Source organism: Pinus tabuliformis, chromosome 5_1 (assembly GCF_031772625.1).
Source record: "Pinus tabuliformis cultivar Carrire ecotype Pingquan chromosome 5_1, CPIR1, whole genome shotgun sequence".
Classification (NCBI taxonomy): domain Eukaryota; kingdom Viridiplantae; phylum Streptophyta; class Pinopsida; order Pinales; family Pinaceae; genus Pinus; species Pinus tabuliformis.
Window position 1 is genome coordinate 3,537,512 of NC_142305.1, and position 25,270 is coordinate 3,562,781.

A 25,270-nucleotide genomic window follows, 5' to 3' on the forward strand; every position below is an offset into this window, starting at 1 on the left:
CCTCCCTCTAGTGATGTTGGTAAACCATGGGTTGTAGTTCCTTTCAGTGGTGGTTGGTAAAACCAAAATTTGTAGCTTCCCTCAAAAGGTTGTCGCCTCCTTCCAGTAGTAGCTGGTAAAACCGGAAGTTTTGACTTCCTTCATGATTCATCCCCCCTCTCAATGTTTCCAACAATACACTTCACTCAGACTAGAAACCAAAAGAATGTTGAACACCTATGTTATTGTAAATTTGTTTATGCAATTTTTCCCCATAAAAAATAAGAGGTTGATATAATATGGAAACATTAGGTACCTTAACCTCAAACATGAAAAATAAAAGTTATTTCATATTTTCTTGCAATCAAACAAAAACAATTTTGTAGGGTCTTGACGAAGCCTTGTGTCAAAATCTCTTTATCAAAAAGATATAGAAAATGTATCAATTTTGACCGTTCAACACGATCAACAATATCAGTGAAGCAAAAGAAATTGAGGGAACAAAACGTAAGATTTTGACAAGGTTTTAACATAAAAAGAAAAGGAAATTTCTGGTCTAAAAATTCAAAACGACGTCGTATTACAAAAGTTATAAAACTTAAACAACAAAAAACAAAACAAAAACTGAAAGTCCAAATTGTTGGCAAAGAAACATTGGTCAACCCAATTGAATTAGAATATTTTAAAAATCAGGATACAAGTTACAGATACAAAAACCTTAGAAAATCCAAGTATCACGACTAATCGAATACCAACAATTTAAAAAAGAAAAAGAGGCAAACATATAACAAAGACATAATACCTAAAGTAAACAATGGAAACCCAAAAACTAACATCTTATCAACATTCTATTATAAGAGTCATTGCAATCCCCTATCAACTTATTAACATCGTTCTGAACAAGGGCAATACTCTGTTCTAAAAAATCTTAATTCACACAACTTTATCTCACAATCAAAGTAATGCTTGGTACTGCAACACAAAAAGTTGCATAAGAACCCTATCAGCAAACATTGCCAAAGAAAATAGACTTATGATGGATTGGTCCATCCATAATGCACCAATATTGTTCAAAACTTTGAAGGTCTTTTCATTGAATTTAAACTACTTCGAGGATAAAACCATTTTGAGGATAGGGTGACATGTAATGAACATAAACGCATCATTAATTCTAATTTATTATGACCTAAGATTATATCTGTTGGCCAATATATAATGAGTTCTATTGAACACCTTTCAATCATTGTCATGTCAATCGTTTTTATTAAATATTATGTGTGCTGTCTGGGCCTTATATAATGGACACTCATCTCTTTTTTATGTGAATAGCTTAGTTAATGAACCATATACATTTGATTCATTACAAGCGCCTCATGGCTCTGCAGCATTTTATGATTGTATTTTTACTTCTACTGTTCATATATTAAGAAGAAAAGCACAATCACTCATTTATTATTGAGTTTTGCCACATCAGGTTTCCCACAATAAAAATTGTGTGCACGGTGTTCCAATTGTGTCTTTATTATTGTAATTCTGCTAAAGAAATTGTATGGGATGCTTTGTTTTTCTGTTGAATCAATGAGATTCAACAATTGATCAGAAGCTCGTCATAGTAACAGTGGTTTAAGATCTATTCTGGCAAGCTAGACATCGAAATATCCAAGGCAGTTTGCAGATTGGATACTGGAGGAAAAGTTGAGTTTATATATTGTATAACTCAAGACTAAGCAGTAGACATATCCACAAAGACTTCAAATAATGACCATTGTAGTAGAGCATTAGACATAATGGTCATGGGGTCAAAGAAGTGTTGCTTGTTCATCCTACAGCTTCATGTTAGAGTATAATCTCTGATGTTCACAAGTTATCGTGTGAAAAAATCAATATATAACCGTCTACACTTGCACCCTGAAATTGGATATTGTTTGGATGTGCCCAGAGTGGCACCACACCATGTAATAAGAGGAGAATTTTAGAAATGGAAAATTTTAGATGACACTCACGGTAGTTGTAGTTTCCTATTGTACATACGTATCTTTGTAATGCAATGTTCATGAAAGTGCATCAGTTTATGGAATTCAAGTTTCCATGTTAATGGAAGTGTTCGTACTTAAATTTTACTGGGCATTTTATTTCACCACCATCACTCTTCAATGTGACTCGAGCTCACACTAATTCACCCACAGACGAAGAACACCAACCAATAATGATAAAAGCCTGTACATAACAGAAGTACAGGTAGCACAATCTGCAAGCCCATATATCACTGCTTATATAGAATTACTCTACAAAAATTGTTTTTCAAGAGATACAAACTCAATGGAGTGTCAGAGACTTTCCGCCTTTATTGATAAGTAACTTCAATGCAGCTGGACGAATAATTTGAATAAATAATACATACAAGACTCCTCGTACCAAAAAAAACCTGACAATATTAATTGCTCTCTGAAGTAAGAAGGTCAATAAAGTTAAAATCTGTGTCAAAACTTCTGGTTGCATACAATCTAAAAAATCATTTTGAACGAATTAATCATCTCTCAACTCAAAAACTTCGTGGAAGCTCCCCAAGGGGGAACTTCAAACCACACTCAAAATCACCTGCATATACAGAGTTTCAGATATCAATAAACATAGAAATAGTAGCATCCAACAAGAAAAATCTTGAAAAAGTGAACTAGCTACAATGCTTACCTTATTAGCTAGTCAATTAGAACATTTCTCTCGCTTCACCAACTAAATTTGTTTCAGAGCAAGACATTTAAAACCTCACTGTGAAAGGAAGACACTTACTTTACATTGAACATATAGAAGAATCCCTGTCAGATGATCAGATAATCGCTGCTCTTAAAGCAATTAGAACCTCGCAATATTTTCTACAAATAAAGATATTTTCACTCTATCCATAGCATTAGGTGTAAAATGAAATATTCATCAGAAAGCCCATTTGTAAATGCTAGCTTCGAGTTATAAAAGAAGCAAGAGCATTAGCATGTTGAGGTGAAAGACTGTTCAAAATAGGTTGCATTTGATCCCCATATTGGGACAAAAGATGAGAAAAGGCCATGCCTATTCCAGCCTTCACTTCTGAACTTTCAGCAGGAGATGCAGCAACTTGGGCAAAGATTTGCACTACCTGTGGTATTAGCGAAAGAATCTACATAAAATAAAGCACAGGTAAGAGACTATAAATGACACCAAGGTACACAAAAGTTCCAAGGGAAATCACTATTATGAAGAATGTCATTTTCAGTGGCCTGTAAATGCATCACCTCAGGTTTGGAAGACATAATTAAGTTGCATAAGCAGCTGTAAACGGCTAATGATTCTTCTAGATCATCTTTCAATGGCAGTACCTTGACAAAAACAGGTAAAACCTGCCCACAAGATGTAAAATGTTTGAATATTAAACATCCTATTAACAGAGAACTTAAGCACACAAAAAATATTATAAAAATCACATCTCATTGGATTGGAACCTGGTTCAATGGAATAACATGCGGCTGTGCCATGATCATGCGTGCAACTGCACCAGCTGCATTGTCTCTAACAGCATCATCAGTTTCTGAATCTCCAAAAAGGGGGTGTAGGGCACAAAGAATGTCATTGTAGTACCTAATATAACTTAAGGAAAGCCTTATGCAATTATATTAATATATGAACTTGTCTGACCAGAACTAGAGTCATGAACTATTAACTTTGAGGATAGGATACTTTAGGGCTGCCTCTCCACCATTTTTACACAGTTCTCCAACACAGAAAGCTGCATTGCGTCGATTTGCAGCCTCAGATGAAGCTATTTCTTTTAAAACCAACGGCATTACATTCTGTGCATCAATAGAATTTTACGTCAGAATTAATCAGACCAATAAAAGCAAATAAAGCTAGCATAGTCAAGCAATGACAAGTTGTAAAAAAACATGAATCATTGCATTTGCAGCTTCAAGATCTCACATCTATGTAATCGGCAATTGGAGAACCCATCTCTTGGGCAACCTCCGCAAGGCAAGCGACAACCATTGTTCGATCTTCAGGGGGATGAGAAGCCTTCTGCACATGCAGATGTATTAACAATGAGAACATTTTGCTATTTGAATCCAAAACTCAAATGCTTCCAAACTCTAAAATACACCCAAGAAAATGACGTAATACCCACCGCAAACTTCATCAATGGTTCAAAAAATCTTCCAAAAAGCGACTTGAATTGAGAACCCATGCACTTTGCAAATGCTGGAAGAAGATCGGTGACAGCATCCATCAAAACTTCATCATGTTCACAGTCTTCATCATCCACATCACTGTCCATCTCATCAGTTTGTTGACAACAAGCTTCTTCACGCAATAACTCTAAGGTTGCTTCAGATAAAGCTATTAAATCTGGCATCAAAAGAGAAAATTGCGAGAAAACCAGAGTCAATATTCTTCTTATGTTGATTAAAAGGAACTGAAGCAAGTACATTGGATGAAATCAACAAATAGCATCCAACTGTAAGTACTTCCAACTTACAGGGTTCCATTGCACTGTAACCAAATGATGTCATGACCTCTGCTGTGCACATACATGCTTGGGAAACTACTTCCTTGTCATCATCTTCATGCATAGCCCTGATATAGAGATCCATCACTGTGTCTGCATAGCATTACAATTGCTAATTACATTTGCAATCATACAAACGAGCTTTCATGGTAACATTTTACTATATTTTGAGCATCATTGTAGGATTTTAGCATACCAAGGACATGCTTAGTTTCAGGGGACAGCTGCTGCATGCATGCACAGAAAAAAGAGAATTCACTTCAGATTATCTCTCTCAAAAACCAAGAATGCTTTTCAAAAGTAGAGTGAAAGACGTATGAAATAGTAGAAATATACGGCTAACAAATTTAAAAGAAACACTTTGAAATGTTTCAACACTTATAATTGAACATTGCAACAGCAAAAACGGTGTAACTTGTCTTACATTTGAACTTGGAAAAGCCTCCCGGGTTGCTGTTAGTAAATCTGCAGTATAGTTCAAAGAATAAACAGAGATGCCCACCTGAATAGTTAGTTTTCAATTGCAACAATATATTTGAAAAAGGTATTACAACGTATAACTTGAAGTGAAAACTTTATATCCAACATTAACCTCAATACACCTACTGCCATATATGAACTACAAATATAATCATAGAAAAATCATGATAGGTTGTGGGCACCAAAGCTAAACAGATTGACTACTTTCTAATACAATTGGAACAAATTGTAAAGGTCAATCTATGAACATTTTTGTATTACCCATAGCATGAAACAATAATATTAAATATATGTTGCACAAGTTTCCAGAAAATGGGTACAGGTGTCCAGAATGGTTAAATGTTTGACCCAAATTTGCAGGAAATAATGGGCTGGAAATGGAAATAATATATATCAAAAACATACGAAATATAAATATTTGATGATCAAAATAACAAGGAAAAATAAAAAATGGGAGAGCCGGGTTGCATTAGGGAGCTCTCTAATGTGCTTAAAACATGCATACAGTTGATGAAAGAGAGTCAATTGGATGTCATTAAGCAGTTGCTCAAATTTCATCATAATAAATCATCTATCCAGCCACAAGATGCCATTGTAGTTCGAATAGGGGAAATGAGGAAAGAAAATAACCATTCAGTTATACATTGACCAAGAAAAACTCATAACTAGCTGGAAAACTGAATTCCAACACACTAATAACAACATAGGATTTACGTGGTAAAACCTTGACAGGGTGTCAAGGAAACATCCATAGGGCAAGGGATTGGAATCTCTATTCAATCAACAATGATTCTCCATGATTACATTTCTCGTGCATTCATTAGTTTTATACAAGCCTCCTCCATTACATAACTGCTGTTTCGGTATAAAACTAATCAGTAGTAACTAATACAATTATTACTCATATTTACATAATTCGTTGTCAAACTTCCAACAGCCATAGTGCTGGGTACTGATCCAAGAAATTGTTTTTGATGTCTCTTCACTAATGATCTGAGAGAGGAACAATTAACATACCAGCAGTGTTAATTTTCTAACCCCAGTAAATGACAAATTGTTTCCTAGCAATTTTCTTGCCGTTGGAATTTAATTTTTCAATCACCTGAACAAAATGTACTACCAGGATTTTAACTGGTAAATAAAAATTTAATTTTCAATGGAAGCAAAAATTCAATCAGCCAATTTCATTTAAAGAAAAAAAAACCCTTTCAAATCTGCTGTTTCATTTATAAAAATTTTCAGCATACAAAGGCCTTCCCAACAGGGAAAATAAAAGGAAAAACCACATACAGCAAAATGTGGAAACTTCCAACTGAGAAATTCGTCTTCAGCACTCGCGAGGCAGTGGTGATGAGAAATATGTCATCATCGTCACCAAATCTCCCCAGAAACTGTTACGAATAATATATATATATAAAATAACACAAATAATGTAAATGACAATAATAATAATAATTAATGATTAATTAGTTAATGAAAAGGTATGTCCCTAAGGACAAAACCATAGTTGAAGAGGTACCTTCCTAGGGTATATAAGGAGGCCCTCACCCTCATTGTAATCATCTTACATCAATTCAATATACAATAATCAATATACAGTTACATGTCTTACAATGGACATTTACATCTTTGAAGTATTTTAAAGATTTCCACTGCGTATGCAAACTTTGTTCATTACATTGGTATCAGAGCAATCCTCTGAATATATGAACTTTGTTCGTTACATTGGTATCAGAGCCACGTCTAATCCGGCCCTTGGCCATAAAAGAAAAAAATAATTAAAAAATAAAATACAAAAAATAAATAAATAAATTGGAAAAATATATATAAAAAAAAGAGAGGAAATAAAAAAAAAAAAAAAAAAAACACAAAAAATATATATATATATATATATATATATATAAATAATAGTAAATTACAGATAGAACATAAACATAAACAATAGAAGACAAGTCAAGACAAGAGGACACAAGATGTGGCACCAGCCGGGGACAAACCCCAATGTGGGGAAACCCTTGATCAAATAGTCTTTTAGTCTTCAATAGTTCAGCAAAGAGAGAGATAGTACAATTACAAATCTGATAAATTATAACAAAAGCAAAAGACCCTTAACCAGAAAAGTCAACATTGGTCAACAGGGAAGATTTGACCCTCAGCAAATCAGTCAACTTCAGCGTCCAAACAACAAAGATAAAACAACCCTCAAAACAGTGAAATTCAGCCTAGTCAAAGTCTGGTCAAATAGCGCACCTGCAGTAAGCCCTAGTTGCAGTCAACGTTGGTCGAACTATCCAGAAATTCAGTGTCCTGAAATTTCGGCCTCCTAAAACTTTGCTCTCCTGAAATTTTGGCCTCATGAAATTTCAGACGTGTGGAGAGAGAGAGGCCCAGAGATTCGTACCCAATCAATGAGGAGAGAGAGAGAAGTGTGAAGATGAGTGTGTCCAAATGAGGCTAAGTCACCTTCTATTTATATGCAACGTTGAGGATGAATAGATGTGACTGTTGGGCTTCTAAGCCTACATAAGTTTGTTGGCCGACCTTGACAATTTGTACATGTCGGAATCGGATGATCTTTAGATCAATCCTACACCTCTCGGAGAGAGGAATCCAAGAAAAATATCAGTGGTCATAAATAAGATGACCCATGTGGAGTTTGGACCTAGTTGCCAATTTTAACACTCCCTCTCAACTAGGGAGAACTCTATCTCCTAATCCATCTGCCAATCTGTACTATCTCTGTCATCAATGCACTGCTCTACTCTGCTCTACTGAACTATGAAGAAGAAGAAGTGATCGAGAATGTATCATACCATTCTCTACTGACCCGAAGTTAGTCCCAAATAAAAAAGAGTGTCTCATACCACTCTTACTGACCCGAAGTCAGTTCCAATCAAATGAGAGTGTCTCATACCACTCTTACTGACCCGAAGTCAGTTCCCATTGATCCCAGATCAATATCGATCATCCTAGCATAGGGAGTATGGTAGTACACGATGCGTCCATCGGTAGTACTATGGTCCCTATCCTCATTTCCCTACTCATTGGCCAGATGAGAGGTACTTCCCATGAGTCCCAAACTACATGGGTAGGATGTCTCAACAAGAGAATGATGAACCACTCATCTTGCCTACATCTCACCAAGGGGTATCACAGGGGAAGACTGAACCACTCACCCTATACACAGCAAACGACTTGGGGAAGGTTGAACCACTCACCCTATGGTTGCTCATCACTCCAAGAAGTACCCCAAGCACCTCGAAGCTCCCAGAGCTCAATGTCCATCTCATACAGGACCCTAATAAGAGGGTCTCTCCACGACTCAAGTCGTTCTCGGAAGGCCAAGAATTTGACCTTTCCCAGGGGTTTGTCAGAATATCGGTGACCTGCTCATTAGTTCCACCCTGTGGTTGCTCATCGCTCCAAGAAGTATCCCAAGCACCTCGAAGCTCCCAGAGCTCAATGTCCATCTCATACAGGTCCCTAATAAGAGGGTCTCTCCACGACTCCAAGTCGTTCTCGGAAGGCCAAGAATTTGACCTTTCCCAGGGGTTTTGTCAGAATATCGGTGACCTGTTCATCAGTTCCAATGTGATGGAGCCTTATTGCTCCTTGTTCTACCATGTCTCAGATAAAGTGGTACTTGATGTCTATATGCTTGGAGCAATCATGAAACACGGGATTCTCTGATAATCAGATCCCACTTTGGTTGTCACAGAGGATCACGGTGGTATCCAACACATGTTCAAACAGCTCACTAAAGAGCTTCCTCAACCAGACAACTTCAAAGGAGGCCATACTAGCAGCTATGTATTCGGCCCCAGCGGTGCTCAAGGCAACCGATTTTTGCTTCCTGCTCATCCAGGATATCGAAGCAGAACCCAAAGAAAAACAACATCCAGAAGTGCTCTTGCGATCCATCACACTGCCAACCCAATCAGAATCAGAATAACCATGCAACCTCACATCTCTGACAGTGTATCTCAGTCCGTGAGTGATTGTGCCCCCGAAGATATCTCAGAAGATTTTTGGCACCAATCCAATGTATATGATGAGGCTCAACCATATATTGTCTCAATGTGTTAACTGAAAAACATATGTCTGGACAGGAGTTCACCAAGAACATCAGTGCTCCTATGAGTTGACAATACTCAGAAGCATTTCCCAATTCAAGTTCAACAACACTACCACATAACTTCTTAAAGTTAAGTTTCATTGGAGAAGTCACACGCTTGCAGTCCAACATTCCAAATCTTTCCAATATCTTCACAACATATTTTCCTTGAGAGAGGAAAATTTCAATTGGTTTTTGCCAAACCTCCAACCCTAAGAAATAGTGCATCGGTCCTAGGTCCTTCACCTCAAATTTAGAAGCAACCTCCCTCTTACATTTGAGAATGAGAGGGTCTGCACCTGTCAGAAAGAGGTCGTCCACATAAAGTACCAAAATGAGAGGTTTATAATTTTCAACCTTAAAATAAAGGTTCGGATCGGCTTCACTTCTCGTGAATCCCAGCTTCATCAGATAACCATTGATCCTCTCATACCAAGCCTGGGGTGCTTGCTTCAATCCATAGAGAGCTTTCTTCAACCTGCACATGAGATTCCCAGTCATGAACGTCAAACCCCTCAAGTTGTTCCACATAGACTTCCTCTTTGATTGAACCATGTAAAAAGGCGGTCTTGACATCCATTTGATGTAGGTTCCATCCTTGCAATGCAAAAAGGGCTATAATCGAGCAGATGGTGGCGTATCGGGAAACATATGCAAATATCTCATCGTAATCTACACCTTCCTTTTGAGAGAAGCCTCGAGCAACAAAGCGAGCATTGAACTTTTCTGCACTACCATCAGCTCCATGCTTGATTTTGAAGAGCCACTTGGAGATGACGACCGATTTGTCCTGAGGTCTAGGGACCACATCCTAGACATCATTCTTCATAATTGACTCGTACTCTTCATTCATAGCGTCCTGACTCCTTCCATACTTGTTGCTTCACGGCTTCTTCGAATGATGAAGGCTCATTTTGAATGATAGTGCTCACGATGATCAAGTATCCTGGATACCTGTTCGGCTTCTTTCTTTCACAGAAAGTCCCCCTTGGTGCGCTATGTTTCTCAGCATCTTCGAGAGTCTCCCTAAGCCATGAGGGTCTTCTCTTGGAGGAGGAAGGCTCATGAGAAGGAGGATCTATAGGATCCATAGGTTCATCAACATCAGGCATCGTTTCGTCCTCTTTTTCACCCTGATTTCCTGTGTCAGCTTCTTTTTCCTTCCTTAGGATTGGAAGGTTGTTGATCTTCCTAAGGGCCATATCTTCGTCGAAGGTGACACCATGACTTATCTCAACTTCCTTTTGACTAGCCACATAAATTCTATATCCCTTAGAATTTTCGCTATAGCCCACAAAGATTCCTTTCTTTCCAGATGCACCCAATTTGCTTATTTCCTCCTTCAACACATGAAAATATACGGAGCTTCCAAAAATTATAAAATGAGAGGGGTTTCTTACTAGTGAACATTTCTTCCGGAGTATTGGAGTCCAATGCTTGATGAGGGCATCAGTTTTGAACATACACAGTGGTATTTGCAGCTTTAGCCCATAGAAACTTCGGAAGCCCTTGATCATGAAGCATGGCACGAACAACTTCTAAAATAGAGCGATTCTTCCTTTCAGCCACACCATTCTGCTAGGGAGTGTATAGCATTGTAGTTTCCCTCTTAATGCCAGCTTCTCTGCAATAATCTTGGAATTCATTGGATTTGTACTCGGTCCCATTATCAGTCCTCAATATCTTGATTTTCTTCTCGAATTGGTTTTCGATCAAGGCTTCGAAGTGTCGGAACCAGGTGGACACTTATCCTTCTTCTTCAAGAAGTAGATCCGGTCTTGTGAGAATAATCATCCATAAAGGTGAGATAATATAAGTATCCTCCCAAAGAGTTTACAGGCATCATACAAGATATGTCGAAGTGGATCAATTGCAATATATCCGTGGTCTTGCTATTACTTGAGGGGAATAGTCCCCTTGTAAGTTTTCCTTCGGCACATCTCGGACATACAGATTCACGCTCTACTTTGAACTCGGGCATACCTATCACCATCTGTCTCACATCGGGTAGGGCCTTACAATGAAAATGGGTAAACCTCTGGTGCCATAATTCAGATTGTAAAGATGTGTCGCAAGACATGACTCCCAATGGACTTCCTCCAACTTGATACAAAGTGTCAACCCTGAACCCAAGAGTAAAAGCATCTTTAAAATTTCTTGTCCAAACATGTACCTTTCCATCGATGAATGCCACCCTGAATCCTTTGTCCTCCATGGCTGAAATGGACACCAGGTTCTTCTTGAGATCAAGTACATATAGTACTTCTTGCAAATGAATAATGTTACCTTGATTCAATTGAAGGGTCACATTCCCTACTCCCTTCACGAGAAAGGTGGCATCATCTCCAAGGATGATCTCCAAGTTTGTCTCCTTTTCTATCAAATTAGAGAGGGCTTCCTTGTATCCGGTGAAGTGCCTTGAGGCACCACTATCAATCAGCCAATTTCCCAAAGTGTCCAGAGGAGAGGCAGTGGAGAGGGTCAATATAAGATAGTACTCTTTTTGCTTATTGTTAACAACATTTGATTCTTCATACCTGGAGTTCCTTAATTCCTTGATGTCCCGCATTCCTTTTTCCTTTACCATTAGACCTGCCATTCCTTTGATCGTTGTTGTTGAAGTTGGCCCTGGACTGATTGTGATCATCATCATCCGATGTCCCTTCTATTTGGACACTCTCTTGCATAGTGGCCAAACTTATTGCAAACAAAGCACCTGCCCTTCCTTCCTCCCTTAGATCCAAGCTTTCCATGGAAATGACCTTTAGACCCTGCATTATTTCTCCTTTTGGCATGAACGGAGAATGTAGTGGGGTTGCTTCTATTAGAAGGCATTTCTTGCTCCACCATTCTTGTTTCTTCTTGAATGCATCTCGACATCAATTCTTCAAACCCTAGAATTCGATCATTGTTGAGGACGGTGGTTCTAAATACATACCACTCAAGTGGGAGTCCTCCAAGGTTGGTGAGAGTAAGTTCCATGTCAGGAATGACTTCTCCAATCAAGAGTAGATCATTCTTGATCTCAGTATTCCTCAAGAAATAGGATTGAATATCCTCGTCCTTGCCCTTCTTAATATCCTTCAACTTATTCTTGAGAAATAGAATTGATTAGCATTACTAACCTTGAACACACTGACCAACCTGTCATAGATCTCCTCGAAGGTCTTCAATTCGGAGATGTAGGCCACCAGATGCTTGTCAATGGAATCCCTAATAATCTTCTTTGCTTTGACTTCAGCCCTATTGTACTTGGTCTTCACAGCAGTCGGTGCATTTGAAGGAGGTTCAGGGATTTTAACCTGCACATAGTCCACCACTTCTTTTTCTTCCAAGGTCAAATCAAGAGATATCTTCCATCCATGATAGTCAGATTTATCATGGAGCTTGTCTTCAGCCAGGAAGTAGGATGAGGAACCCATTGAACCTTTTGTCCTTGTCCAACTGTCTTTGGTGATTTCTCTTTCACTCTTGCTTGGGCTTTGTCTTCACCTCAACTCCGAGGCCATGTTAATTTTAGGCAACAATGGTATGTTCTATGCTTTAGAGCAATTTTACTTCAATTTCTTTATTAGCCCAGTGTCAATATTAAGATTAGCAATCACATCAACATGATAGTAAAATGCAGATAGAACATAAACATAAACAATAGAAGACAAGCCAAGACAAGAGGACACAATATGTGGCACCAGCCAGGGACAAACCCCAATGTGGGGAAGCCCTTGATCAAATCTTCTTTTAGTCTTCAATCGTTCAGCAGAGAGAGAGATAGTACAATTTACAAATCTGATAATTTATAACAGCAGCGAAAGAGCCCTAACCAGAAAAGTCAATGCTGGTCAATAGGGCAGATTTGACCCTCAGCAAATCGGTCAACTTCAACCTCCAAACAAGAAGATAAAACAGCGCTCAAAACAGTCAAATTCAGCGCAATCAAAGTCTGGTCAAACAGCCCACCTGTGGTCAGCCCTAGCTGCAGTCAACGCTGGTCAAACTGTCCAGAAATTCGGTCTCCTGAAATTTCGGCCACCTGAAATTTCGGCCTCCTAAAATTTCGCTCACCTGAAATTTCACTCTCTTGAAATTTCGGATGCGTGGAGAGAGAGAGGCCCAGAAATCCGTACCCAATCAATCAGGAGAGAGAAAGAGAAAAATGTGAAGATGAGTATGTCCAAATGAGGCTAAGTCACCTTCTATTTATATGCAACATTGAAGATGAATAGACATGACTGTTGGGCTTTTGAGCCTACATAAGTTTGTTGGCCGACCTTGACAGTTTGTCCATAATCAAAATAAATTCATAACTTCATTTGTACATGTCAGAATCGGATGATCTTTAGATCAATCCTACACCTCTCGGAGAGAGGAATCCAAGAAAAATATCAGAGGTCGTAAATAAGATGACCCATGTGGAGTTTGGCCCTAGTTGCCAATTTTAACTTAAATATATATATATATATATATTTGAAAAAAAAATGGGGAAGATGAGTTCCACACAACAATCATTATTTTGGACTAAATGTCCACATTGCCTAAAAGAAATTGGATATACTTATATTAAAAAAAATTGAAATTTAAGATGTCCAAGGTGTGGAAAGATTATTTAGTTCAAAAGAATATCAAGACAATGGGCAGATGCAAATAAAACGATGAAAGGAAGAAATCGCAAAACTTCAACAAAAGAACGAAGCATCAGAAAAGAAATATAAAGATCTCGAAGATCAGTTGCATGAAAAATCATCAGAAAGTAATGAAGAGATTTTGTGCCTAAGAGACCATAATAAAAAATTACTTGAATAGATCAAAAAAATCCAAAATCAAGAAGAAAAAATTAAAGCAAGAGAACGAAAGTTCTGAGAAATTCAGCAAGAATCTGTTGAAGAAGGAAGAAGAAAATTTGCAATTAAAAACTTTGAATCAAAGGTTATTAGAACAAATAAAAAATAAAGAGAAGGATACTAAGGACAAAGTCGACAATTCAGAAAATGACGAACTTTCACATCTAAGGAATCATAACCAAGCCCTACTTATGCAAATTAAGTAGCTTAAAAGTGACAAGAAGTCACTAAATGACAAGTTAGAACAACTTCAAGAAGAAGTATTTAAGTATCCAATCGTTCTGGTCCAAGTTGAAGATAAAGGAATAAATACTGATCCAGTTAATATCACAACTCAAGAGAATGAGACATGAAAAGAAGTTGAAACATATTCAGAAGTTGCAGTTCAAATGATGAACATTCCAAATGATGATGCCAACTCAACAACAACACTTGAAGGAAATTAGGTAACTACCACTAACATGATAAGGGAATATCCCACCAGAAGAACTCCTTATCAACATCTGAATCACAAGAGCAAACTTTCCAATCAATCTACGTACCAGTATCACTCAGAACGAAAGCAACAAATTTATGTTCCAAAGAATACTGAGGTTTACAGGGTCCAGTCTGATGATAATAATTCATTGCAAATTTCCAGTGACCGGAGGATTTCATAGAGGATTAATCTAGGATGGTCAAATCCATTTTCATTCGACAATTCTATTTATTGCTCCAAGGATCATATCGTCTTGTAACGACGACAATGACAGTTTTGTGATGAGCTGAAAAAGAGATCAAGGCTTTTAATCAGTAAGCTTTGAGGGCAAAGTTTTTTTGAAGAAGGCAATGTTACGAATAAAAAATATATAAAAATAACACAAATAATGTAATTGCGAATTTCCAGTGACTGGAAGATTTCACAGAGAATTAATCTAGGATGGTCAGATCCATTTTCGATTCGACAATTCTATTTATCGCTCCAAGGATCATATCGTTTTGTAGCAACGAAGATGACAATTCCATGATGAGCTGAAAAAGAGATCAAGGCTTTTCATCAGTAAGCTTTGAGAACAAATCTTTTTGAAGAAGGCGGCAATGTTACGAATAAAATATATATAAAAATAACACAAATAATATAAATGACGATTATAATAATTAAAGATTAATTAGTAATTAGTTACTGAAAAGATATGTCTCTAAAAACATAACCATTGGTGAAGAGGTACCTGCCTAAAGTATATAAGCAAGCCCTCACCCTCATTGTAATCATTTTACATCAATTTAATATACAATAATTCAATATACAGTTACATGTTTTACAATGGACAGTTACGTTTTTGAAGTATTTTAAAGATTTCTGTTGTGTATATGAACTTTGTTCATTACAGACACAGGGCAATGCCCATCAAGTAGGTGCAATGCCAGCATGGGGGCATTATATCAACCTTTGGAGTACAGCAATGCTCAAGGCAATGTCTTGCCTCTGTGTGAAAATTCCTAAACCCATAATCCCAACTGCAACAAACTGATGTTGCTTCTCCTACTTGTTAATCCATACAAGTTATTTACTATGTTTTACTGTGTTCTACAATAAATATCGAAGTAAATACAACTACAACATTCACTATTTAAAATAATATGCCGAGAAAAGAAATTGAATAGGAAAAAGATACAACACAATGATACAGTTATTTTTGGACAAATGTCCTCGAAAAAACCCAATGCGAGAAAACTAAAGTAGCAATTCTGAGGGTTTTTATTATTAAGCAGTAGTTATTTCTGAATACAAACTCTGGATGCCTTAGTGGCTATCCATTACAGAGAATATCACTTCGCAAAAGAAATTAGTGAGACTACCTCACTCTACACTGCAAGTCTCGGTTGATCCGACAACTGAAACAACGAGTCCCTGACTACCTTTGAATTGTCCCTACGCAATCACTGCATGGGCTTGCGTTATTGCCTTTGAGGAACTGCATCACTTCCTCTACTGGATCGATTTTCCCTCAGGAGCCTCGACTTCAGCCCTCCCGACTCAAAGCATCGAACTCCCAACTAGATTTCGGACTTCTGCACTAAAGACACTTCGCTGCTCTACGTGAGCCCTTCGTGGCTCTGCGTCACCCTCACTGGGAACTGTGCTACTTCCTCTGCGTGATCACCACGAAATCACTGCGCTACTCTAGCCTCAACAATTCGATCTAACTGATCAACTCTCTGTGTGTTTTCCAAATGACCCTCAAGCCTCCTTAAATAATCTCCTCGTTGACCTTCAATAGCCCAGATTAGATCTTAATCAATGGCTAAGATCATTTTGGCTTGATCCTCGTCTTCTTCTAGAAGTTAAACCCACAGTTTAGATTAATACCCATTAACAATTTTAATTTCCTAAGTTTAGACTTAGGAACCCATTAAAAATAATTAATTATTTTAATAAAACTGTCTCCAGGTGGAATTTCCCAAAATGCTTTTTGGGTTCTTTGGAATACATGTACCCAAGCCTTCCTACAAAATTTGAGGCTTAGAGCACATTCCATGATACCAAAAATCAGCACTCCCTTTTAGCGACGAATGTGCTCAAGTAATGCCTCCCCTTGAAACATCACCCTGACTTCATAACATCATCGTTTGTGTTGTTGATGTCTGACATGTTGTCCACCAATCACTGCGCTACTGCTACTGACCCTGCCACTGTCAACACTGCATCCGTACTACAACTCCCTCACATCTACATCTGTGCTGCTGCTGGTACTGCCACTGCCAACTACATCTGCACTGCAACCTTTTCCAACTATTGCTGCTATTGCATCAGCAACGGAAAAACATCCAAAATTACTGAACTATTGTTCAGCATAATACATCTATTGTTGAAGTTATGATTGCCGCTACTCGCCTTGTTGACCCTCTGAAGCCTTTGCGCTGCTGCTGACCTCTGCTCTGTGCCAACTGCACTGTAGCCAACTCTACTTTGCGCTACTCAGTCTCTGGCGCTCCTAGCGACTTCAACCTCCTCTACATCATCTGACACTTAGTCTATCCTGCTACTACTAATCTGGGCTCCCGTAGCAAGGTATTGTCCGAGAGGTGGATTCTTCAAGGATCCTGCCCATTTGTAGCTCTTTTCGAACTACGGCTCTAAATCATCCCACCTCCCTCCTGGAGGTATCTCGGCTGTCACGATAAACTCCTCCTCGATCTTCGCAGGAGTAGCCTTCCGATCATGCTTCTCATCTTTGCCCTTCTTTCTGAAAGGACATTGTGTTGCATAGTGACCCATTTCACCACACTTGAAGCATTTAATCTTCGAAACGTCCTGCTCCTGCTGCCCCTTAGATGTGAGGGTTGCATTCTCATCCTCCTCCTTGGGCTTCGACCCACTGTTGCTGCTTCCGTCAAGTTTACACTTGACCACGTCCCTCCTTGCCAATCTTCAGAAACAGAATTTAGCGTCAATCTTACCATCTCAGACCCTTGAGGTGTAGACCCCACAGTTGCTAACTCATCACGAGTCTCCTAAAGCTTTGTGAGGAACGGATCTATGTGTTGCCCCATCTACATCTGTATGGATCCATCTTCTGTTCAAGGTACATCTTTCGTTGCTTAGAAGATCCCTGATACAATGTAGACAACACATCCCACATCTCCTTAGCAGTCCCTCTGCTAGCGATGTGATAGATCACATGATCCTTCACTCCATCGAGGATCATTCTTTTTGCCTTCACCATTTCTCCTCTGTACTTCTTGAGCGGATCTGGATCCGCGGGCACAGCCACCACGCTGTCAACGTAGGCCTTAAGAAAATGATCATCTAGAAGGCACAACATCCTTGCCTTCGAGATCACATAGTTGAATGCCCCATCCAACCTATCCAGATCTCTTCGTCCACTCGCTGCCATCTCTGCCAATCGAAAAGTCGAATAGCCTCCTCTCTCCTCTGCGTAGCACAAGACTGGCCTACGCACTCCTTTCTGGAGCTTGTAGATCTGCCCCTTCTCGCTCCTGCTCAGCTAGAGAATTCAGACTCCTTGGCTGGAAGTCCTCTGAGGAAGAATTTCCTCAACTGCGTCTCTCTCTTCCCTCTGACGTCTTTCTGCCCAACAATTGCCTACAGAACACTGCATCACTACATCCCACCAGAAAAACCTCTTCATTGAAGCTTACGCTGCACTGCTCCCTCTACCACTGACAAATCTCGATCTGGCAATCTTACCTCTCTGTCGACTCACTCAGAGAGAGATTTACCGCGAAAATCATTCCCTCTTGGCCTGACTGCGCAAACCCTCTGGGGATTCGAATTGCTGCCTCTACAGGAATTTCAAACTCCCTTCCTCCTTCAACGCTGGGTTTTTCGACTCTGTTCTTCTTGCTTCACCTACAGCTCTGATACCATGTGAAAATTCCTAAACCCGGAATCCCTACTGCAGCATATTGATGTTACTTCTCCTACTTGTTAATCCATACAAGTTATTCACTGTGTTCTACGGTAAATATCTAAGTAAATACAACTGCAACATTCACTATTTAAAAATAATATAGTTATTTGTGAATACAAACTTTGGATGTCTTGAAGGCTATCCAGTACAGAGAATATCACTCGGCGGAAGAAATTAGCGAGATTACCTCACTCTACACTGCATGTCCCGACTGATCCGACCACTGAAACAACGAGTCCCCGGCTACCTCTGCGTTGTCCTTACACAATCACTATGTGGGCCTGCATCACTGCCTCTAAGGAACTACATCACTTCCTCTACTAGATCGATTTTCTCTCAGGAGCCTCTCCTTCAACCCTTTCGGCTCTGAACATCAAACTCCCAGCTAAATTTCGGACTTTTGCACTGAAGAAACTTCGTGGCTCTGCGTTGCCTCCTCTGCATCTTTCTCTGCCTCTTTGTTGTGTATTCTTGGCTCAGGAGAAGATTCTACAACCAAAAACTATCTCTACCCCTCTCTGCATGATCACCACGATATCACTGCATTGCTCTAGCCTCAGCAATTCGATCTAGCTGATCAACTCTTTGTGTTGTCCAAATGAAAACTTCTAAACCCAGAATCCTTATTGCAGCAAGCTGATGTTACTTCTACTACTTGTTAATCCATACAAGTTATTCACTGTGTTCTACAGTAAATATCTAAGTAAATACAACTGCAACATTCACTATTTAAAATAATACGCTGAGACAAGAAACTGAACAGGAAAAAAATACAACACAATGACAGTTATTTTTGGACAAATGTCCCTAGAAAAACCCAATGCAGGGAAACTGGTGCAGCAGTTTTGATGGTTTTTATTATTAAGCAGTAGTTATTTCTGAATACAAACTCTAGATGTCTTAAAGGCTATCCAGTACAAAAAATATCACTCAGCAGAAGAAATTAGTGAGATTACCTCACTCTACACTACAAGTCCCAACTGGTCCGACAACTGAAACAAGGAGTCCCAGGCTACCTCTGCGTTGTCCCTACGCAATCACTGCATGGGCCTACATCACTGCCTCTGAGGAACTACACCACTTCCTCTACTGGATCGATTTGCTCTTAGGAGCCTCCACTTCAGCCCTTTCGGCTCATAACATCGAACTCCCAGCGAAATTTCGAACTTCTACACTAAAGACACTTCGTGGCTCTGCGTCACCCTCACTGGGCACTGCGTTGCCTCCTCTGTGTCTTTCTCTGCCTCTTTGTTGCGTATTCTTGGCTCAGGAGAAGACTCTCCAACCAAAAACCATCTCTGCCCCTCTCTGCGTGATCACCACAAAATCATTGCACTGCTCTAGCCTCAACAATTTGATCTCGCTGATCAACTCTGTGTATTTTCCAAATGACCCTCAAGTCTCCTTAAATAATCTCCTCGTTGACATTCAACGACCCATATTAAATCTTAATCAATGGCTGAGATCATTTTGGCTTGATCCTCATCTTCTTCTAGAAGTTACTCCCACAGTTTAGATTAATACCCACTAATTATTTTAATTTCCTAAGTTTAGACTTAGGGACCCATTAAAAACAATTAATTATTTTAATAAAACCATCTTTGGGTGGAATTTCCCAAAAAACTTTCTGGGTTCTTTGGAATACATGCACCCAAGCCTTCTTGCAAAATTTGAGACTTAGAGCACATTCGATGCTACCAGAAATCAACACTCTGAAGTGCAATGTTTCAAATCCTGGGGGCAGATAAAGGCATTGCCAGCTGTGCTAAAGGCATCCAAAGGTCAATGCTCCTTAAGAAGTCGTCAACGTCCTATGTCAATGTCGGGTTCGACATTCTCTCTAAAGTGCTGGAGAAAAAACATACAATTCCTCAAGGGATGCCAGTTGCACTGTAGGGTTCTAAATTCGGAAAATTAGGAAATTAATTCTAACAATACAAACAGTGAAATTTAGGAGCATAATTTACCAATTAAATTCACTATACATACATGGCTTTCGCTTTTGATGTCGATCCCAAGCTATGGTCGCTCTGAATTCACTCGTGTTAACAAATGACTGAATCCTCCTTTCCAAATTGGGCACAATCCTTGGTACCCAGCTCCAAAATACTTCGTAATTGAAGCACTCTGGCCCTCGTGCCCAAAAACTTCAAGAACAACCAAGGCTTAGTTTTCTTATGTCGGTGATTCTCTTCGAAAATTCCTACTGTGCAATAAAATTTCTTCAAGGGTCAAGAACCCCTCAAATCCAAGGAAAAAAGTTCCTTCAACTCCAGATAGAATACTAACAGTCATTGTCCCTCTGTAACAAACCCCCACCTCTCTTCTTATACACCAACCCTTCCACCGCCCTCCTTTTCACTGTCTCAAGGTCTTGATTTAATAAATTATGTTCTTGTTTGTTCTTTGTCGGTCACAGGTGGAGCAGATTTCAGTGTCGACCTTGCTTGGTCACGATTTAAAATTCACCGTCTTTATTTTGTGCCCATATTTTTAAAGCAAATGCTTGGCTTAAAATATGGATCATCGGCCTAAGATATATATCAGTCGAGGAAACAAGTAAAAATCCCTAGTCCGCATGACATAAAAATTAAGTAAATTTTTAACCAACTATGTCAACTCAACGCATAATAAGGTATGACCGCCTCAAAAGGAGGATACTCGACAATCTTAGAATTCCACGTGCTAGAAGGCTGGAATTACAGAGCGAACAAACCGCTGGGAGACAGCGGCCTTGGGAGGTACAAGGATAGTAGATACAACAGAGAGGGGGGAGGAAATTTGTCCCTGGGAGTTAGTTAAAACTTAAGTGAAGGAAAGGGAATTATTTGAAATTTTACAGAGACAAAGTGGGAATCACAGACAGATAGGTCGATTGAGCTCGATTGTTCTTGGAATTTTGGGCACGGGGGTTAGAAGATTTGTCTTCTGGATCTGGGGATCATACAGGTAGACCCCAAATAGGTTGGGAGGTAAAAGGGCAGTTTGGTAATTGCAGCAGCGGGAACAACCACAGTCCAAGACACTTTCAACTGATTCCAGGTATTATTTTGACATTTAAATTTTTAAATTCCAGTTATTGTTTTGTTAAAATTGCACAGTTATGGCTTTACATTGTCTGGTTAAAATTGCTCAGTTTGGGCACTACATGCACCAGGGAGAAAATATCTAAGAGATACTCACAAAGATCAACATTATAGGTGCACAAACCATAAGAGTATCAGAGTGGGCCATATTTAATGTTAAACTCATCAAAGCACTCACAAGCATCATCTTCAAATGTCCTCCTAGCTTATGATTTGTAACAAGTTATTATACTATTATATGAGAGGGTTATCATAAGGCCCAATTAGGTGCTTCCAACCCAAAGGGAAGCAACAATTCCTAGGCCGACCCATCAAGCAATAGGTGCAAGTGATCAATAACATGACACGGGGTTTACTTCATGGAGGATGACATTATCTTGTAACAACTATGAAATTCCAACATCCATGAGCATTATGATGTGAAGAGGGAGCAATTGTGGGATCTAAATTACCCCTTTTCGCAACCTACTTTTACCACCCCTATTGTGCATCTTTTTCATCATTAATTTTCCTTTTTTACATATATAGCTCAGGTTAAAAGCTTTCATTGATTCCTCATTGACCCCTTAAAGATGAAGCGTTTCTTTGCTCATCCAAGCAGGGATATTCAAAGTTCCTTTCATTTAGATAACTCATGCTTTAGCTAAGAACTGTGTGATAGCTAATGGGGGTAGGTAGAGTTCATGCTAGGATTTTGTCCACACACATCCATTTATCCCTGCCAATCTTTTACATATTAGCATTATGGCTCATGCTTTTCTTTTCTTTTTTCTGTTCCATCGACCTCTTAATGCAAAGCTTCCAAGCCCCTACTCAAGGATGAGGAAAATAGGGAACCAATACTAGTGATCAATAACAATCAACTCGAAGATGGGATGTGGATATGAGGGGAAGATGGAAGGTGTTAAGTATAAATTACCAACCTCAAGGAAGGTCACACTGGACTAGGGTCTAGTAATAACCACCAAGGTGAACCATGGGAACAAGTGTACAACCAAAAGCGGTCTATCATCCAATTCAACCTATGATCCAAACTAGACTTCCCTTAAACATTAAATGAAAGCACACTTGAATACAAAAATAATTAACATACCTTACAAAAGATGACCTACCTTCATCAGATGGGCAGGCTAGATGAAAGAAAGAATTCACTGGAGCATGGATGAGAGGCATCTAAGGCTAGTTATCTATGGATCATGAGAGGATTGTTGGTTGGTAGGCTAAAACAATGGGAGGAAAATTTTTCTCCTAGCGATTAGCCACATAGGTGCGTAACAGTTCCCATACATCAAAAATAGTATCCGCAAAGAAGCAATCTCAACATATTTCTTATCATTAATACCTCGCAAGGTAAAAACTTCATTGTGAATTTTATTACCCACAATTTGTAATAAACTATGTTTCTTCTCCCAAATCTTCTAGATTTTCTAAATGCTGAAATTTTGACGTTCTATGCTGAAACAATTACTTATTCCAAAACTTCTTTCTTCTGCAATATTAATTAAGCAATTGTAGATAAAACATACACCATATAAACCATATGCAAAATGGAAGACAACCAAGAACACAAGTAGAGACACAGAATTTAGGTCCAATAACCAAGACAAAACCCACAAGGGGAAAACCCAACCGGATGCTTTTTTTATTGGAAATCAAATGTTCAGCAGAGATATAGAATACAATGAGAGAAAGAAGTTCACCCAAATCCGAAGAAGATCTTTGTTAGTTGTAGTTGATGCAATCACTGAATTACTTTGACTCATCAAGATCTACTCTTACTCTTCACGACTCTCTCTCTCTCTCTCTCAATTCTTCTCTAGTCTCTCTAACTCTCTCTTTCTCAAGTTCGTACTCTCCTTTCACAATGCCCAAGTGAGTCATAGAGAGGATGACCTTTCACAATGCCCAAGTGAGTAATAGAGAAGATGAGAGGCACAAATATATAAGAAGAGCAAGGAGGTCAAATTCATAAGGGAGTAACTCCCATGCCTTGAGGAGGAGTTACTTATGCCATAAAGGAGGTACGCTTGCTTTAGTAACTCATGCCATCAAGAGGGAGTACACATGCCTTAGAATTTGAGCCATCAAGGAGAAGTGTAACATATGCATTAAAGAGGTGTAAGAGGAATATTTTTATGAAGAGTCATTCAAGTGTGTAAGAGAGAGTAAGAGGTGTGTAATGTTGAAATATGTAACTAGGTTTGATCTTCATAATGACATGTGTAATCTTGATCTTATGTAATTAATGAAGAGAGAAAAAAAAATTATTTTATGCTTGAGACATGGGTTTCATGCTCGAGAAATTTTATTTTTATTGATGAAGCTCCCGCTGTGAGCTTTTAGGATTGGTTATTAAGTCATAAAGTCAATTAAGTCTTTGTCATGTATGAAAGATCCTCCTTGGGCTTGTTACATATGTATTTGAGTCATTGTAAGAGTCAAAAGACCCTCCAAGACCAAGTCCAAGCACTTATAGCAAGTCGGCCTTCAAATGAAGCATTAAGCCTACACCAAGATGACAAGTCGACCTAGGATCAAGTCAAATCGGGGACGCATTGGATCTTATGCAGAATTGCAGAGGGGAGACATTGGATCTTATGCAGAATTGCAGATGGTCTCCATCTTCGGTTTGGTCTCCCTATACGGGGTCCTAACCCTCCAGAGGATTACATTGGCACATGTAGGGTGTGCGTTGAGAGCCATGGCCTCCACAACAGTAGACAACACTCCATGGATCCCCAAGGTTGTTCAGAGATTGCTCGAGATTCACCTATTGGACGAGGAAGACGCACCTGGTTCACTTTTGCCCAGCCAGCCCCACAGAAGTACCATGCACTTGGCAACTGACCCAAGACTTGTAAGATGATGTGGCATCACCTACACCATCATCAAAGCCCTTACAAATGATCTACATGCATCTTCGATTCATTTGGAGACCCATGAGGTTATTATTGTGCCCCCACACCCACTGGGAGCACCACAGGTTTATTGTTTGGAGAACAAGGGTCCAACCCCTTGTCCATCACTTTGAAGGGCCCTACAACATGTATTATTTATCATTTGACCTCTTAAGAGGCTAATTATTTCATTTGTGAGCTAGTTTGGTGGGCTTGTCACCAAAAGTTAGGTTATTAGCACATTATTTTATTTTTGGGGCTTATGTAGCCCTAGGAGACTAATTCGAACACCTCATTAGTGTATAAATACAAATGAGATGAGTTCATTTGATCGTCATCACTTTGGATTGGATCTATTTTCTCTTTAGAGAATTTCGCACTTTTTTTGGGATGAAGAATTGGACCATGGATGAATTTTGATGTTTGGATTTGAGTCTTTTTATCTTGGAGCCTCTTTATTGTCAAATGTTGATGGTTGGATATGTTCTATTACATGTAAGTACACGCTTTTAATGCTATTCTTGTTTTACTTTTTCATATGCATTTAATGGAATTTTCGCTATAATAGGGCTAATTGTTGCATTGCATAATTGCAAATTTGTGGAATAATTGTTTCTCTATAGCATCTCTCAATGTTTGGGCCATGTATGTGAATGAAATCTCCTAGGGATAATTCCATCGAGGAATTGATCTTGATAAGCCATCTCTTTTGCTAAGTGAAGTATAAAAGTTTTGAGGTCTCTTCCTCTTTCCCTAAAGGTTGAGCGAAGAAATTCTTAAGACCTCCTTGACCAAAATACAACATCGTTTTTCATCATTATCCTAGACTCCATTCTCCCCAAGGATTAAGGCATTGATCCTCCAATAGGTGGTCACTGAACGAATACTTTTTCACCTTTCCCTCCCTCTTCTAGGTCTAGCCAATTT

The 25,270-nt window shown here is 39.0% G+C and overlaps 1 protein-coding gene across 1 annotated transcript in view; it reads right to left on the minus strand.

The window, feature by feature from the left end:
* Positions 1–2,301: 2,301 nt before the first annotated feature.
* LOC149163256 (ARM repeat superfamily protein) overlaps positions 2,302–25,270 on the minus strand; it is a 188,381-nt gene continuing 165,412 nt past the window's right edge. The window contains exons 12-21 of the mRNA XM_089431653.1: positions 4,938–4,978; positions 4,710–4,740; positions 4,484–4,606; positions 4,133–4,353; positions 3,931–4,026; positions 3,691–3,803; positions 3,456–3,591; positions 3,249–3,353; positions 2,671–3,133; positions 2,302–2,577 (exon numbers count right to left, since the gene is read on the minus strand). Of these exons, the coding sequence (XP_089287779.1) occupies positions 2,933–3,133; positions 3,249–3,353; positions 3,456–3,591; positions 3,691–3,803; positions 3,931–4,026; positions 4,133–4,353; positions 4,484–4,606; positions 4,710–4,740; positions 4,938–4,978 (1,067 nt within the window). The 3' untranslated portion in view covers positions 2,302–2,577; positions 2,671–2,932. The remainder of the gene's footprint in view (positions 2,578–2,670; positions 3,134–3,248; positions 3,354–3,455; positions 3,592–3,690; positions 3,804–3,930; positions 4,027–4,132; positions 4,354–4,483; positions 4,607–4,709; positions 4,741–4,937; positions 4,979–25,270) is intronic.